The sequence below is a fragment of the Periplaneta americana genome, chromosome 13, assembly GCF_040183065.1.
Source record: "Periplaneta americana isolate PAMFEO1 chromosome 13, P.americana_PAMFEO1_priV1, whole genome shotgun sequence".
NCBI lineage: Eukaryota > Metazoa > Arthropoda > Insecta > Blattodea > Blattidae > Periplaneta > Periplaneta americana.
The window spans coordinates 115985974-116004014 of record NC_091129.1 but is presented as its reverse complement, the minus strand read 5'-3'; the positions used below and the strand labels follow the sequence as shown (position 1 = coordinate 116004014).

General features: G+C 36.6%; 1 protein-coding gene across 2 annotated transcripts in view; it reads left to right on the top strand.

Moving 5' to 3' along the window:
• LOC138712304 (facilitated trehalose transporter Tret1-2 homolog) overlaps positions 1-11433 on the top strand; it is a 61631-nt gene extending 50198 nt beyond the window's left edge. For both annotated transcript variants that reach the window (XM_069843929.1, XM_069843930.1), the window contains one exon: positions 9309-11433. In XM_069843929.1, coding sequence (XP_069700030.1) covers positions 9309-10190 — 882 coding nt within the window. In that variant the 3' untranslated portion in view covers positions 10191-11433. The remainder of the gene's footprint in view (positions 1-9308) is intronic.
• The last annotated feature ends 6608 nt before the right edge of the window (positions 11434-18041 follow it).

Genomic DNA, 18041 nt, shown 5'->3' with positions numbered 1-18041 from the left:
TAGAATACAAGACTCGCAGCAGAATAGAAGGGTCGGAATTGCTCTAAGATGACAGCCTCATCATTGATCTTACCCTGCGAGAGGTTGGCAGCTTCTCCAGGGGACATTTAAATTACACGAATCTTCCAAAAATGTATCAGAGGGATGCAAAAGAATATGGAACTCATAGCGTACATATTTATTGAAAATTCTAGTTACCGGTCCCTCATTTTTCGACACTCTTGTTCTGTCACTGAAGGGTCGTTCTACAATTAATGCCGAGTAGTAGACTTCCATTTTGTTCACCGCTATTTTGGGAGATAGATATAATTCTTCACTATGACAACTTACCTTCAACAAAACGAAACAGACAATGCAATTTTGGTTACTTCAGGTGTTAAATTAATCGTAAGATTGGAAACTTCTCTTCTGGTAGACTTTTATAAGTCTCAGGACCAGACATCCTGAACATCGGATAGCTGTATTATTAAGCAAGTCAGTTAATTCTAACTGCTGTTCAGGTGGAGCTTCAATGGAAGCAAATGTGAGAGGGCAGGTAAACAGTTGCACCTCTTTGTCAATAGACGTAACTTCTGCAAATTTCTTTTCAAATTCCGTGATAACAGTCTGAAGTACGATTTTATAATTTAGTAAGGAATGGGCATGTTTATTAACTACTTGGCCCAGACACGGAAAATGCGACACATAACTTTTCTCAAACTGGCTCTCCTATAGTTGAAATTTTGCCACGAATGCCTTTATGGAGTCTATCATTGACACGATTGTTTGATCTTTTCGCTGCAAACACTTATTTAAAATATCGAGTTGTGAAAAATGTGTCAAAAATGCAAGGTCGCAGATCTATTCAGATGACATCATTTCTTTTATCACCATCCTCTAAAACAGACATGCTCATTCTCTGACTCCCGATTACGTTCTGTAATCACAACCTTCCAATGTAGAGCGTGCTGTTCCTCGTTCGAAGCTCGACGGATGGCTGCAGAAGGCAATTCAAGTACTTAGTAAACGCACGATCAATGCGGGACAATAACACAGTTAAAACCTTCTGCAAACAAACGATCATTCCGTACAATGTGGGAGGAAGACTATTTTTGTTGTGCTTTCGGTGAAAATGTAAAGTGTTTACTATGTTGTAAGGTACTGTCAGGAATACTACTGAGCAACATAAAACGACATTACTATAGGCTCTGCGACCCAGAACATACCGAAGTGACAGGGAAGCTGTTTTCTGTAATATGTATTCTTATACCAACATTATTATTATTATTAGGCTATTATTATTATTATTATTATTATTATTATTATTATTATTATTATTATTATTATTATGCTGATTTTATTCCAGCAGAAATACTTGTTCTGATAAAATAATTTTTCAGGGGTGCAACGTGCACTACAGCATCAAGAATTGAAAGCACTTCATGAAAGGCCAAACAATGAAGAGAGTCGAACAATTCAGAGTCTATGCTTAGGAGCAAGTTATGTAGTATGTTGGGGAATTAGCTAAGGCACTAAAACCCTTCACGGATGGAGAACTTGTAAAGAGATGTACGGTGCCTGAACAAAATATAGTTAATTATATCTCTGTAGCCTACTGGAACAGTTCAAATGTGAATTCACTGAATATAGATTTAGGCCTAGTGATTTTGAACGTATGGAGAGTGATATTAATCTTTTTGTTAATCCTTTCATAGTAAATTTAGTACAGTCCGTGAGAGTGCAGTTCCAGGACGAGTTAACTGATCTACAAAGTAACGTAGAATTAAGAACTAAATGGAGAGACTATAACTTGACAAGCATTGAATTATTTAAAAAATGAACAAAACGAAATATCCCAAGATGAGCTTACTCGCTGCCACTATGTTAGCTACCTTCACATCGACGCATGTGTGAGAACAATTATTTTCGAGAATGAAGGTTGGTAAATCGAAACTTAGATCCTGATTAAAAGATGAACATCTTTCAAGCCAGCTACTCATTGCAGTAAATTCGTTGGAATAGATTTTCGATTACTTGCAGAAAATAATACACGTGTTGAATAGACCGCAATGTGTGGTCCAATATGAAAATAACATTATCTATGATATTATTATATAACTATATTAAATACTGTATAACAAATAATGTAATAACTGAATATTACAGTGTATACTCCTTCCTTTTTCAAATTCAGTTTATTATCCGTATTTTTAAGATAGTAAGAACTATACCACGGGCGGTGCTGCAATGTAGTTGCGGAGCCCAGTCCGTATACTGTGTGTGTTATGCAGTGCAGCATCATCCGTGTAATCGGCGCTTTTACAATTTTGAGCATACCTGCTCTAAAAAGATGCAAATAAATTAGGAAACACTGCACAGCAATAACAATTATCAATAACTCAAAGTACATGCTTCCTATAGTTTGTACGATGAGATTTGTTAAAATGTATTTTAATATTAAGGTGAGAAACATAATTCAATTGCGCCGAGAAGATCAAACATCTCATTTTATCGTTATCAACGACAAAATAATAGTCGTCCTCCTAATCACTATGAAACATGCGCCGTAGGATTGAAGAACTCATATTACTACCTTCGCCACTGACAGTGTATACCAGTCATGTCAACCGATGCCCATGGGCGCAAACGCACGCTTTAAAGCTCAGGGGAGCCTGAGCGCTTTACAGCTGAAAGGAAAAAGACAGACGAAAGAGGTAGTACAGAGCGTTCGCCTACGGGTGGGGCCAGGAAAGCGGCATGTACTGTACGCCGCTTTGTGCACGCAGTTGTTGAGACATGCTCGACAATCAAGGTCGACAAGTTATCAGTTGTGAGCCAGCTGTTACAGTGTTTTTTACGTACAGTGCAGTTTCTTGACACAGTTTCTTAAATATTCAGCGTGTGTGCAAAATTTGTTAATAATGCAAAACGCAAAATTCACGCTTCAACAGAGAGTTTTTGTGTATTATGCATAAGTGAAAACAAAGTCATGTAGAGAGGTACGTAGGCAATTTGAAGTGAAATATCCGGGTGCTCCAATTCCGGGTAGAGAAACTGTTAGACGTCTTGTCAACAAATTAAGGACAACAGGGTCGCTAAATGCTACAATTCCTAAGCGAAAACGAAGAGTATTGACGGAAGAAAAAATTGATGAAATCAGTGCATCATTTACAGTTTTACAAGCCCTCCTAATAAATCTCTAAGAAGTGCTTCACAGAAAGTTAGTATTCCGGAAACATCAGTCTTTACTGCTGCTAACTTTTAAAATTAAAACCCTACAGAGTGAGTATCGTGCATGAATTACGGCCTAGAGACGATGAAAAACGAATTATGGACGGTATTGTGTATTGTGGATCCTCATTTAATATTTTTTTCTTCTGATGAGGCGCGGTTTCATTTACGAGGTATGTTGCGTCACAGAACAATAAGTATTGGAGTACAGAGAATCCCCATTTAATTCATGAGGTTCCATCGCATGACGAAAAGATTGGCGTTTGGTGTGCTATTACAGGGAAGCGAATTATTGGGCCCATTTTCTTTCAGGATACAGTAAATACACAAAGATATCGCACTCTAATACTCGCGCCATTTTTCCAAATGCTATCAGATGATGAGAAACTTAATGGGTATTTCCAACAAGATTCAGCAACAGCCCACTCAGCCCATGAATCCATGAACGATATAAGTAACGTTTTTGAAGAAAGGATTATTTCTCAGGACTTATGGCCGCCACGTTCCTTCGATCTTACAGTGTGCCATTTTTATTCGTGGGAAACTCTAAAAAATAATGTATATAGAAATATTTCTCACAGCATAGAAGAATTGAAGGCGAATATAACAAGAGAGATTAGAAAAATTACCGAAGACTTATTTATTCGTGTGAATCTTAATTTTATTCAAAAATGCCAGAAATGTGTGGATTCAGATGGACATCACTTCCAACATCGCCTATAACAAGGTTAGTACTACTTACAAAAATCCTCGTGTGCATGCTATTAGCATAGAAAGCGGAAGCTTATGGATATACGATTCCAGCCAAGCGACACCGCAGGCAGGCCGCTTTCCTGGCCCCACCCGTAGGCGAACGCACTGTATATGCAGCTTGGTCGACCTATATACAGGGATGGCCAGCACTGATTCAATGGATAGAGAAGAGAACTTATTAAAACTGTATCCGTGTTAATTTGTAGATTTGTCTGAAAACTATAACTGCATTATAAGAATGTAAGTTTTAATTTTAATGCTCAGTTTCTCAAGCGTGGTTTTTTTATTCAAAAGGCATATTTTTTCACTTTTTTTACAGAAAAGTGTCGACCTGGTTGGCGAGTTGGTATAGCACTGGCCTTCTATGCCCAAGGTCGCGGGTTCGATCCCGGGCCAGGTCGATGGCATTTAAGTGTGCTTAAATGCGACAGGCTCATGTCAGTAGATTTACTGGCATGTAAAACAACTCCTGCGGGACAAAATTCCGGCACATCCGGCGACGCTGATATAACCTCTGCAGTTTCGAGCGTCGTTAAATAAAACATTACATTAACACATTACAGAAAAGTGAACATTTCAGGTCTGTTTATTTAGTAGCCTTACAGGTACTGAAACAGTGTTTTCGTAAATCTAATATGTCGTAAATACGTATTACTGAAGATAGTATATTAAATATTTTGAAAATATTCGCATGGAAAATGTTTCTAAGGAAATGAATTAACAAAACAAATACTGTTACATAATAAACAAAAGATATGTGCCCATGTGTTGGTAAAAACGTCAGCTCTATAGCTTCAGCAGGTTTCGAGAAAATAATTTAATATTCTGATGATAGGAAGTTGAGTACCAATATTATCAGTTTAAACATAAAGCGATAAGAGTTTTGATACGTAATATTAGTTACAGTTAAAATACATACCTAGGTAACTTTGCTTTGTTCTATAATTTTGTTTTATTTGCTTATTGATTACATTTATAAGGCTAAAGATACCGTCAATATCAATTCCAACTTATCATGTAATACTCAGTCTCTTTCTTTGGGATATCATTTTCTTTATTAATGTGTTGTTTCATTCACTCAGTACAGTATAGTTGTAGGTACTATGGAATTTATGTGAATATTCCTTTATTATTCTTTATTTTGTTATTAACGTTTAAAACACAACTGCAACGTTACGAAATTGATGTTAGTACTTTTGTTTTGCAGACAATGTAGAAAATATCAAACAGAAAGAAGCCATATTTATTTTATTTATTTATTTCATCAATCTTTGTTCACGTCATGGCGGATTAGTAAAGAAAGAAGCCATATAAAAATAACGACATAAAATTTCACGTTCCGTTTAAAGTTTGTACACCACTGTTTTCTTAATCGACAGGCTGCTTATTTATATACATAATACTTTCTCCTTCCATACCTAGCGCTTAATGCCCGCGGACGACATCAAGGTCAGAAATATGCGCTGTTTTGACATCACTGGTGTATACATACAGCGTATTCCGAATCTCACTGGACCGGTAGACAACAATGACGTCACGCTGCAGCGAAATAGGAACAAAACTGCTGGAAGGATCGTTGGCTGTCATGGCTACTGTACAAGTTGCTGTCTGTGCTACGCTAGCAATATTTTGCGAAATTTCCGTACTGTCATCTCGTTCAAAGAAAAGAGAGCATAAACAATTTATTTCTTGAACCGGTAGTAATAACTGGTCCGTTGACATGTTCGCTCATAAGCCATTAACATATTGTCTTTACGTTGTGCTCATTACAAATAATACAGCAGAACACACCGCCATGACACAACAGTGTACGATGTCATTCGTCTCTAATTCCCGCCCTATACAAGAAACAATCAGATTCTCTGATGGCGGCTGATGGAGACTGCCACCACCTCTGCAAGCTGATGGCATCGGTGCGACACCGGTGGAGCATCAGTGACGCCATAGGTGAAATTCGGAATACCGTGATGCCATCAGATTGCTCAGCGCTGAGATTCGGAATACGCTCATACGTATTGCGATGTCTTGCATTGCAATGGGACGGGCGGGATTCGAGCGTTATGGAAAGGGGAACAAAGGGGAAAGTATGCGTGACTTTCTGGAGTCACAGTATCGCATCCCTGAGTCTACACGATTTCGTACCTGCTGAGCAAAATGAGGTGCTCCATCGCGAAGATACAGGGACATCATTTTATTTTTACTAACATTTTCAATATTAAACTGGCTATACCTTTGGATTAATGACTGAGACCCGGAAACGCCGTTTGCTATCCCCTTCCACGACTGGAGTTCGAAGATACTGGCGTAAAATACAAACAAATCACTTTACTAGGTACAGGGGGGAAGAAAAGTAGTTCATCCATTTACGTAAAGTAGGAAATATCGCGATTTTGAGTGTGATAATTGCCATTAAGTTTTGTTTAATCAAAATACAGTGCAGTATTAACAATAAGTGTTTTTACTCACGAACTGAGTTATCCATGCGAACGTATTCATTATGCAGTGTATATTATACTGTCTACAACACATTAGCGTACGATATAGAGAATGAAGTTAAAATGAAAAATAATCATAATATAGATATTTAAACACATTTTTGAAAATGGTGGCCGTTTATTTCGATACAAGCTTCAGTTATTTTGTGCCTATTATGGCACTATAGACTATTGCAACTAATTCTAATTACTAGTTTCGTCCTTCATACTAGTAACTCATGTTGAAATAATTCTGTACCTACTCTATAAAAGAGTACCCTACGTACTGCAAATTTATTCTTTACTTCTGCCCGACCCGCACAGATAAAATTACTAGACATGCTATCTACTGTCCGTCCAAGTGGTTATGTCGCAGGGTCGTAGAAAGGAGGGGAATCACGTGACACTTAATTACTTAGCGACGCCCTTTTATTTAAGTTATTTTAAACAGTTGCATAATATTACGTAGATGTCCAATTAATTCCTAACAGAAATTAATGTTTTCAGAAAAGACCTAAGAAACCCCAGCCACTAGTCTTTACAATGGAGCGAGCAGAAGCAGGTGGAGGAAATCGGGGTGCGACGTAGACAAACGGACGACAGTACCTGTGCGAAAATATGATTCAATATTGGAAGTTTTCGTCACTAGAAAACGCGAACATATTTCTGAAACGTACTATAATCACTAAGTCAGTACTGCGGCGTTCGTTCTGTGTGGAGGACAGATGGAACTTCGTTAGTAGAAGGGGTGGGAGTAAAGTACATTCAAGAACTCAGGTACAATAAAAGTTGAAGTAAAAATAAAATGATGTCCCTGTACAACATATCGTTTCTGAATTCAAGGGATGCATCTTCCATCAACACGTTCATTAAAAATGGATAATAATTTTGTGAACTGAGTCATGTTTCATGATCTGGACAGGCATGCTCAGGATGAAGTTCAAAGTACATAATTAATCCTTCCAGTAGCTCTGTACGCGAAGTGAATGTCCATGTCTGAGGTGTATTCCTCCATTCTACCGTACGAAGATAAATGACTTGCAAAGCTTGGTATGCTATTGTAAACATTATGACATTGACATAGCAATTCGCAACGACCGTTAACTGGTACCTTAATGTAATACAAGAAAACACACAACAGTACTTCTTTAGTTTCAAATGCTCTAGAACCATATAAAGTTCTGGAGGTAGAACTAGCTTTATTTATTTTGCCTGGCACAGTTAAGGCTATAAGGCCTTCTCTTCCACTCAAATAGGGGGTACCTCATATATATCCAAGTATTATCGTACTTACTGGCTTTTAAGGAACCCGGAGGTTCATTGCCGCCCTCACATAAGCCCGCCATCGGTCCCTATCCTGAACAGGATCAATCCAGTCTCTATCATCATATCCCACCTCCCTCATTCCATTTTAATATTATCTTCCCATCTACGTCTCAGTCTCCCCAAAAGTCTTTTTCCCTCCGGCCTCCCAACTAAAACTTTATATGCATTTATGGATTCGCCTATACGTGCTACATGCCCTGCCCAACTCAAACGTCTGGATTTAATGTTCCTAATTATGTTAGGTGAAGAATACAATGCATGCAGTTCCGTGTTGTATAACTTTCTCCATTCTCCTGTAACTTCATTCCTCTTAGCCCCAAATATTTTCCTAAGCACCTTATTCTCAAATACCCTTACCCTACGTTCCTCTCTCAAAGTGAGAGTCCAAGTTTCACAACCATAAAGAACAACCGGTAATATAACTTTTTTATAAATTCTAACTTTCAGATTTTTTGACAGCAGTACTACGTTTCTTATATTTTAGTAAATGAAGTTTAATGACTTAATTCTGGAATGAGATTTTGTGTGATCAATTTATCTCACGGTTTGTGAAATTCACATTATATTGATGGCATTATGACCAGGCTTCGAGACTTTGGACCCGATACAATAAGTTTACTGTGCATGCACTATAGGTTGTTGACTCGCTGCAGGTAGATAGAGAAGTGTTGAGGTAACAACGTTGCTATTTAGAGTAGAGTACGGTAGTATGGGGAACACACACATATCTACATTCTGGAAGTAAATATACATTACACAATGATAACGTCAAAAGGACATGAAAAGCATTTATTCTCCTGTCTTTTATAAGAATTTTTGTTTAATTACACACAGTGTTAATGGTGGAAATAAGCATGTAGCAATTTTAATTTTTTTTCATTTATCCTATTGGTCGTCTTTAGGAAGTGCAGTTACAGTACCGAATTGCAATGTACCTACTACAAGATACATTCTCAGTGTCTCAAACGTAAATCTTTTTCTGTTACCTGCCAAAGTTGGTACTGTAGAAAGCTGCGCTCTACGTCGCATAACATGATAGGAGCAAAACGAAAAAACTTAACATCATTGCAGTCTCTAAGAAACAGTTCTTTATTCTCGGGTGACTCTATGTCCACTAATTTGCTGTTTATGTTTCACAATGTTCCATATTCGTTATTTTTACATAAAATTGATTTCCACTTCTGTTTTACACGTTCAGTAACCGGTATACTTAATGTCTCATTAATTCTCTGCATCATTTTGTAAATTAATTTGAGGGCTTCCGGCATCTCTTGCTGTGACTTTTCTAACCGTGTAATAGTTTCATACACAGATTGAAAATAGGTTTATATGAGAACCAAATTATTCGTCAGAACCTTCAAATTCAGAGCGTTTTCCTTTGCGTATTTGTTGGCATTCCTTGTACAGTACCCCCACCCACTGTACGCTTTACCACTATACTCAGTACGCAGTTATGTGGATTTCCCACTGAACTGATCTATCGGGTCCGAAGTCTCGATTCCTGATTACGACGATCATAAATATTTCATGTCATTTTCATTTCAGGCACAGCAAGAGCTCATCTACTTCAAGATGCGAGTCCAAAAAGAGCAGCTCTTGTGGAAGAAAAGTTTTGCGGATTACTGCAGAGCACTGAGAAGTCGTTACGTTTACAAACCCTTCGTGTTGTCACTAATATTCTTCATATTAAACATTCTTTGCGGCACCGTTATTTTCGTGTACTACACTGTTGACATCATAGCCACAGCTCTACGAGGAAGAAACCATCAAATGGATGAGTTTTCAGCAGCCACTGTTGTAGGATTCCTTCGCCTGATCGTATTAATAATAGCATGTGTATTACTATACGTTGTTCGACGACGTACACTTCTCTTGATATCTTGCATTGGAAGTGCTTCTTTTATGCTCATTCTAGGGACAATGCTACAGCTGAATTCATCTGGAAATCTCATTTCCGAACTAAATGAAGAACTACTGAGTCTAATACTAATTTTCCTATATGTAAGTTTCAATACCGTAGGATTATATTTAGTTCCGTTAATGATGATTGGAGAGATGCTTCCAAACAGGATCAGAGGGTTCGCATCTGGAGTAATATGCTCATTCAATGATATTTTGATGATAGGTGTAGTTAAGATTTATCCGTGGTTTAGCCGTATGGTTGCAATTGAAGGAGTGTGCTTGCTCTTTGGAGGATTCAGTGTGTTGATCTCGCTATACGTGTATTTATTTATTCCCGAGACTCAAGGAAAATCTCTGGCTCAGATTGAAGAATACTTCCAGCAGTATAATATTTTATGGGTTACAAGACCGAAAACCAGCCATAAGGGTTTAGGGCTGTTGCATCGTACAGATAGGGACAAATTGTGTAAAGAAGTTGAGGAAGCTTTATCATTAGAAAAGTTACATCCAACAAGTAATAGTTAAACAAAATAGATATCCAATTAATTCGTATCCTTAGGACGGCTTAGTCGCAAAACTGTTATCGGCAAAATGTCCTTGTTTATTTCCAATATTCAGTGTGTTTTGTTCAATTTATATATAAGAAGTACACTATCCACCAAAAAGTAATTGGACACTGTTTTGCTCCTTTAGAACCTCGTGGTACGACCTCTCATTTCTATAACAGCAGTCCCCTGTCAGGCATGCTCTCCACTAGTTTGTGTAGGATATGCACTGGAATGCGTCGCTATTCCTCTTGCAACATGGCTCTCAGTTGGACAATGAAAGTTGGCCCCATGTTTCGGCGGTTACTATGCAGTGGTATGCAGACAATAATGTTCACCGGTTGGACTGGCCTGCACAGAGTCCTGATCTCAATCCCACTGAGCACCTTTTGGTCGAATTGGACTGTCGATTGAGGTCTCGAGAGATGCGGCCAACTTCCATTATCCAACTGAGTGCCATGTTGTAAGAGAAATGGCGACGAATTCTAGTGGATATCCCACACAAACTAGTGGAGAGCATGCCTGAGAGGGTGGCTGCTGTTGTAGTAACAATAGGTCGTACCACGAGGTTCTAAAGGGGCAAAAACAGTGCCCAATTACTTTTTGGTAGTTAGTGTATTTATTCACTTCCCAGACTCAAGGAAAGTTGAAATTGAAGAATACATCTAGCAATCCAATATCTTATAGCTTACAAAATTGAGAACCAGCCTTTGGGGACTTGCGTTGTTACGTAAAGTAGTTCAGAATGTTTAATCATTAGGAAAGTCCAGTCCACTAAGTGGTACAGGGCACAACAATTAAATTTTCCTTCAAATAAAAGTAAATGTCTGTATAGCATTTTTATGGGCTGATTTCAGATATGTTTTCCGTTTTGCTATATCACCAAAATATTCCGAGGAGCACACACAATTCAAAGTAGATATGGTACTTCTGTTTCAAGGAATCAGTCGGACGAACACAAACAAAACGACTCTTTTATCGATCCTGAGGGTTTATAGCATACAAGATTACTGTTCAGGAGTAAAGAACATCCTTCACTTATATGCACAGGTGCAAAAATTTTGTCAGTAATGCTTTTTTTTTTTAAGTTTTCTGTTCGTGGCAGTAACTACATCTGTTGGAATATTAATATATGTTTTCTATTGTGAAGTTGTGCGTCTAAGTGTACTAAATATGTATATTACTGTAACTGTATTAATGTGAAATTATAATGTATATTAAATCATTAAGAAATAGTTTTTTTTTTTTTTTTCCTTGTTGTCATGTCACAGAAATATATTAAAAGCCGGCTTTGTTTTGCCACGTCTGCAATGGATTTAACCCTAAGACGCACATTACCTGCATTATTTTTCTTGTTAGAATGACATACGAGTTTTGATTTGGGGGTAAAGTTGACGAAGGCAAGAGCTGGGCTCCGCGTATGAGTTGTTGCAAATGCTTGCGATGTTCAAGCAATCGGCTTGCTTTCAGCCATAAAGCAATGCCTTTCGGAAACCATATGATATGGGGAGCACACGAAGATAACTTTACCTACCGACTGTTACTTTTCTTAACAAAAATACATAGACACAATTTAAAATCAAAACATGCTATATTTCATACTAATCTTCCTTCAAGCAAATGACATGTGAAGCATGATAGTTCAACACCAGTTTGTAAGCCATCTGAAGAATGGACACTAGGCGAACATGTGCTAAACAGTGGCATTTCAGAAGACGAAACTGTATCATAATTTTCAAACAATTATCCAAATTTTCCAGGAAGAAATGCCTCTCATACACTATCGCAATCCGAACCGAATGATCTAACGATAGACATCAATCTTATGAAATCTCAAGTGAAATTTTTGGAATGCCGTTTGGTTATACGTCATTCTGCTGCTTCTTTTTGTGAATAGGATAAATATTATGCCATGACGGATTGGCCCATGGAAGAAAATTCAGTTCCAGCTGAAAAGAGTGTGGAGAAGCAAACTGTAGTTGCAAAGGATTCCACTACTACTTACGAATATGAAGTTAGGATTGATGGCAGATTTTATTAAAGCTTTGGAAAAACATGGTCAGGGATCTGTGTATTTCAGAAAAAATTCCTAGCTTTAGTTCAAGTTAAAGCAGTGTGCTTTATTCTATTGGGACCCAAATTCATAAGATTGTTCATAAATAACATTTTTGTATACCTGCTAACAGAAACTGACAAACTCGAATGGCTTGCTTTCCGAGAAGTCTGAACAAATTTCCTAGGGAATATGAAAGACAACTACAAGGAATTCATTAGAGACTAAATGAAGGCAAATCAGCGTGTGGAATATGATATATCACTGAAAATTTACTTATACATTGCCATTTGAACTTTTTGATGCCTAATCTCACGAGCAGTGAGTGACGAGGACGCAGAAAGATTCGACCAGGATGCTTCTGCCGGGGAGAGAAGATATTCGGGAAATTTACTTTAAAATATCTTAGAGACTATAATTTTATTTTAATTATCTTTGCTTTTATACGATATTGCAATAACTGCTTTTGTAGGGGATACATATAACTCTTTCTTTGAATGTCTCATAATAATGTTTAAAACCCCTTTCACAACAACAACAACAAAATTACAATTTAGCATTCCGATTTAATGTGACAAAATAAATCGAAAACAAGAAATCCACAAACATTCTAACAAAAACACACACAAGATCGCATCTTCATTCAAGAAATTAACCTACAACATCGCACACAGAATACTAAATACTTTACAAAAGCACCTCAACACACAAACAAACAAAGATAACCTCACAGGTGTTTACAAACTCACATGCAACAGCTGCAGTAACTTCTACATCGGACAGATAGCAGATCATTTCGAACACATTGCAAAGAACACATCACAGCCATAACCAACACACACAATACCTCCATATACGCATAACACATCACAAACACCAACCACACCAACTTGAATGAACCACTACTGAGATTGGTCAGTAATGATCGTATTAAGAAGCGAAAATAATATGGCATTAACCATTCAAATTAAGTCTATTTTTACCTAATATCAGTCAAAAAACACTAATAGGTATTCAACATTTTTCACAAGCTACTGGATATACCAACTACTGCGATTGATCAGTAATGATCGTATTAAGAAGCGAAAATAATTTGGTATTAACCATTCAAATCAACAGTCTATTTCTACCTGATATCGGCCAACAATCACTAGGTCTAATATTCAACATTTTTTCACAAACTACTAGATATACCAACTACTGAGACTGATCAGTAATGATCGTATTAAGAAGCGAAAATATTATGGAATTAACCATTCAAATTAATAGTCTATTTTTACCTAATATCAGTCAACAAATGCTAATATTCAACTTTTTCATAAACTACTAGATATACCAATTATTGAGAGTGATCAGTAATGATCATAAATATTAAGAAGCGAAAATAATATGGAATTAAACGTTCAAATTAAGTCTATTTTTACCTGATATCAGTCAATAAACACTAGGCTTAATATTCAACATTTTTCACAAACTACTAGATATACCAACTACTGAGACTGATCAGTAATGATCGTAAGTATTAAGATGCGAAAATAATATGGAATTAACCATTCAAACTAACAGTCTATTTTTACCTAATACCAGTCAAAAAAAACACTAATATTCAACATTTTACACAAACTACTAGATAGACTAACTACTGAGATGAATCAATAATGATTGGAAAATAATATGGAATTAACCGTTGAAATTAACAGTCTATTTTTACCTAATATCAGTCAACAAACACTAATATTCAACATTTTCCACAAACTACTAGATATAGCAACTACTGAGACTGATCAGTAATGTTCGTAAGTATTGAGATGTGAAAATAATATGGAATTAACCATTCAAATTAACGGTCTATTTTTACCTAATACCAGTCAACAAAAACTAATATTCAACTACTAGGTTTGTTACGAAACTTAAAAATAACCGTCATCCACATTCAGTTTTAGTGATCGTTTCTTGTGACGATCGTCGTCTCAGGTATGTGCCTGTTGAGTAATCAGTGATTGTGATATAAGTAGCTATTAATAATGGTTATCGTAATAGAAAACTGTCCAAAATAAAATTCAATGAACGGAAACAGACTGATAAATTGGGTTGAAGTAATGGCAGTGAAACTAACAGCTCATGTTTGTCATAGTTGCAAGGAGCAAACGAACGGTGAAAAAACCAGTGAAAGGAAGAAGGTGATTCATAAGGTTCGTAGTTTTCAACAACGTTGAGTTAAGCAGTTTTCATGGGTATTATATGAAAAAATCATACTACGTTATTTCCTGTGAAATATATAACAGAATTATATTTTTCTGGGACTTTTGTAGAGAGTCTTACCCCACAATAATTAAAAAATGCTGGCTCCTAGGTATGTAAGCAATATGTCGAGAGGAAAAAAAATTGTATCGCTTCAGTCTTTCTAAGGACTCCTAGCGGCTCGCGTACCACTTTTTGAGAAACAGTGGCCTAGAACTCACCACAACTGCCATCTATCTATCTTTGGAACAACCGCGAGGAACACTCACTATGGCAGACAATCGCACAAACCGAAGTTGTGTCACAGTCTAGTATATATAGTCACGAAGCTTGGGATGACTTTCTGCATTTCTCGCGATAGTTGCTAGCAGCTAGGATCGCTGGGAATACTAGGAACAATAGACTGTGCCACTGTCATCGTAATCTAATACAGGCCGTAAGGCAGATCATGTGACTCGCTTAACCCGTTCACGAAGGGCGGCGTTTCAACCGTATAAATTAGTTGGAATGCATAAGGAGTAACATATATTTCTCTAAAATATAATTTAATTGCATTAATAAAATTTAAAACAATGATTATGAGACACTTCGGATATAATTCACTTGCGACTTAAGGTGTAATATTATTTTTGGTGTGAAAATTACGTTGTTCGTATGTGTAATATCTGCCTTTATTTCGACTAAATATTGCGAAATTCTTGTACATTAATTTATGCACGATTCAATAATTTTCAGTTGCACCGCACGGATATTTAGATATGTTGAAATTATAGGTTATGTTTACTGTACCAGTTGCCCCTTTATAGAGGTCTCAAATGCCCTGCCATTACATATGTATGTTATGTCAAATGGAATTATAGAATATGTTTACTATATTTAACTTATATTCCTATATTTGCAATTAAACATTATAATTGAGCATAATGTCATGTATGATACTTCTCATATTCAATTTGTCTGTATTTTAATACTACAATTGAATACCGGTACTGAATTATTGTATTTTTCTACTACCTGAGAGACGAAGTAACACAACCATACGCACACTAATTTCATAGGAGTGGTATGGTAAAATTTCTGTCTACAATTAAGGAATTTGGATGTGCTAAATTAAAATCACAATATAAATTCTTTTTTACTAAACCTCAAAATAGCTTCCATTCTAAACTTAAAATGCTGGTGCGAACAGATTATGTTAACATGTAAAATTCTCTTCACATTAAAATAACACAGTTTTGTAATTATTTCTGCAACATATTATGCAACAAGAAGTAAACGGAACTTATGAACACATTACACTAAATAAAACTTAGCAAATGATACGCAATAAAGTTACAATATAATATTTCACTGAGCTCCCTCCATACACTGAAATAGAAAACCCGAACATACATTACGGCCTGGTCTAGATCGAAAAGGCATTGACTGTGCCGTATTTCGCACTGTTGTGAAAAGTTGTGTAAACTGTGAAATGTTCCATATCGGTTGTAATAACTGTAATTGACTAAAATGCAATAATTTGAATAATAATATGGGCCAAGGAGACGTTTTCTAGTGCTATAAATTGTAAGAAAAAGAAGTCAGAGTTATCCTTCTTCCGAAAGATCCAGAAAGGTGAGTTTATAAAATATAATATAGGCTATACTTTATGAAAATAATATATAAACCTTATGTATTTCACATTTCAATAGTGGGAGGAAGGTGTTAATTTTTTCAAAAGAATACGATATCGCAGCGATGCCCAACCCCTTCTCATAAGAGCTAATGACGTCACAGCGTGGCTTTACCCCACCTCCTTCGTTTGGAGGCATGACCGTGGATGAACCACTTCCCCTACTTTTATTCACTCAGGGGCGGCTACTGTAATGGCAGGTTCCAAGGCAACCAAACATACCATTTTCCAGAAAGAGTGGGAGGAAGAATATTTTTGTGTTGCAGAGGAAACGACTGTCAAGTGTCTTATTTGCAAAACTCATTTATAATATTAAACGGCACTTCGAAAAATACCATCATACTGATTATGGCAAACATATTCTATCTGGTAAGCAATCATTGACATCACTTGCTATTAGAGTTTGAATATATTTGCTGAGTTTTAAATTGACTATCTAATTAATAAATTTCACTTGCAGGTGAAGCAAGATTACAGAAACTAAACAATATGAAAGCACCAACTCCTGACGGCTTTAGTACTGGCAATGTTGTTAGAGTTTCTTATAGAATTGCTGAACACATTGCAAAGAATATGAAGTCTTTTAACGAAGGGGAGTTCATAAAAGACTGTTTAATTATAGCAGCCGAAGTTTGTCCTAATGTAATACCCGCTTTTCAGTTACTAAGTCTGTCTCGAAATACCGTGACAAGACGTGTGGAAGAATTGGGATGTGATATAGAGAGACAGTTACAGGACAAAATAAAATCATTAACATGTTTTTCTCTAGCGTTGGATGAAAGCACGGACAGAACTAATGAAGCTCAATTGGCTGTGTTTTTGAGGGGGGTTACTAGAGAATTTAGTATTATTGAAGAGCTTCTATACGTAGTTTCTCTTAAAACACACACGTGTGGTGAAGATATTTTCAATGCTGTGCGAGATGTTGGTTGCAGATTAGAACTTCCTTGGGCAAAACTAGTTAGTGTTGCGACCGATGGGGCCCCGTCGATGAAAGGGGATGAAAATGGTTTTATTGGCAGACTAAGGAAGTTTCTAAGGAATATGGATATGCCCTCTGATTTTTTGTCTATACACTGCATAATTCATAGGGAGGCTTTATGTGCAAAATCAGTTGCTTTAAATAATGTTATGTCCGTTGTTGTGAACTGCGTGAATTTTATTAAATCAAGCTCCCTTCGCAATAGACAATTTAAAGAGTTGCTAGAAGAGCTAGGATCTCATTATGAAAATGTGCCATATTATTGTCATGTCAGGTGGCTCAGTCGAGGTGCCCTGTTAAGACGTTTCTTCCAGCTACGATGTGAGATAAATAACTTCATGAAAAAACAAGTAAGCATAAAAATGTAAAATACTCATATTTAGTATCCATTATAACGTACCCCTAAATTATAATTGGTTTGTTATAATTTATAATATTTATTATTTGTAGGGCCATGAAGTTCCAGAACTAACTCAAGAAGAATGGCTGTGTGACCTGGCTTTTTCGACCGATCTATTTCATCACCTTGATATCCTAAATATGAGTTTGCAGGGAAAAGATAAAAACGTAATTAGTTTATCTGACGCAGTGAATACATTTATGACAAAATTAACACTATGGCAAAGTCAACTGGAAACTGGCGACTTATATCATTTTCATTCCTTGGAATCAATTTTTACAATAAATGTCACTCTGTTAGAAAAATATGTAACAATTATAAAGGAACTATATGACATTTTCGAGTCCAAATTTCGAGACTTGAAAACAATAGAGGCGAAAATTAGTCTTTTTAACAACCCGTTCAATTTTGCTTGCAAAGATGCTCCGCATGATCTGCAAATGGAACTAGTTGCTTTGCAGAATTCTACAGCCACGAAATGTT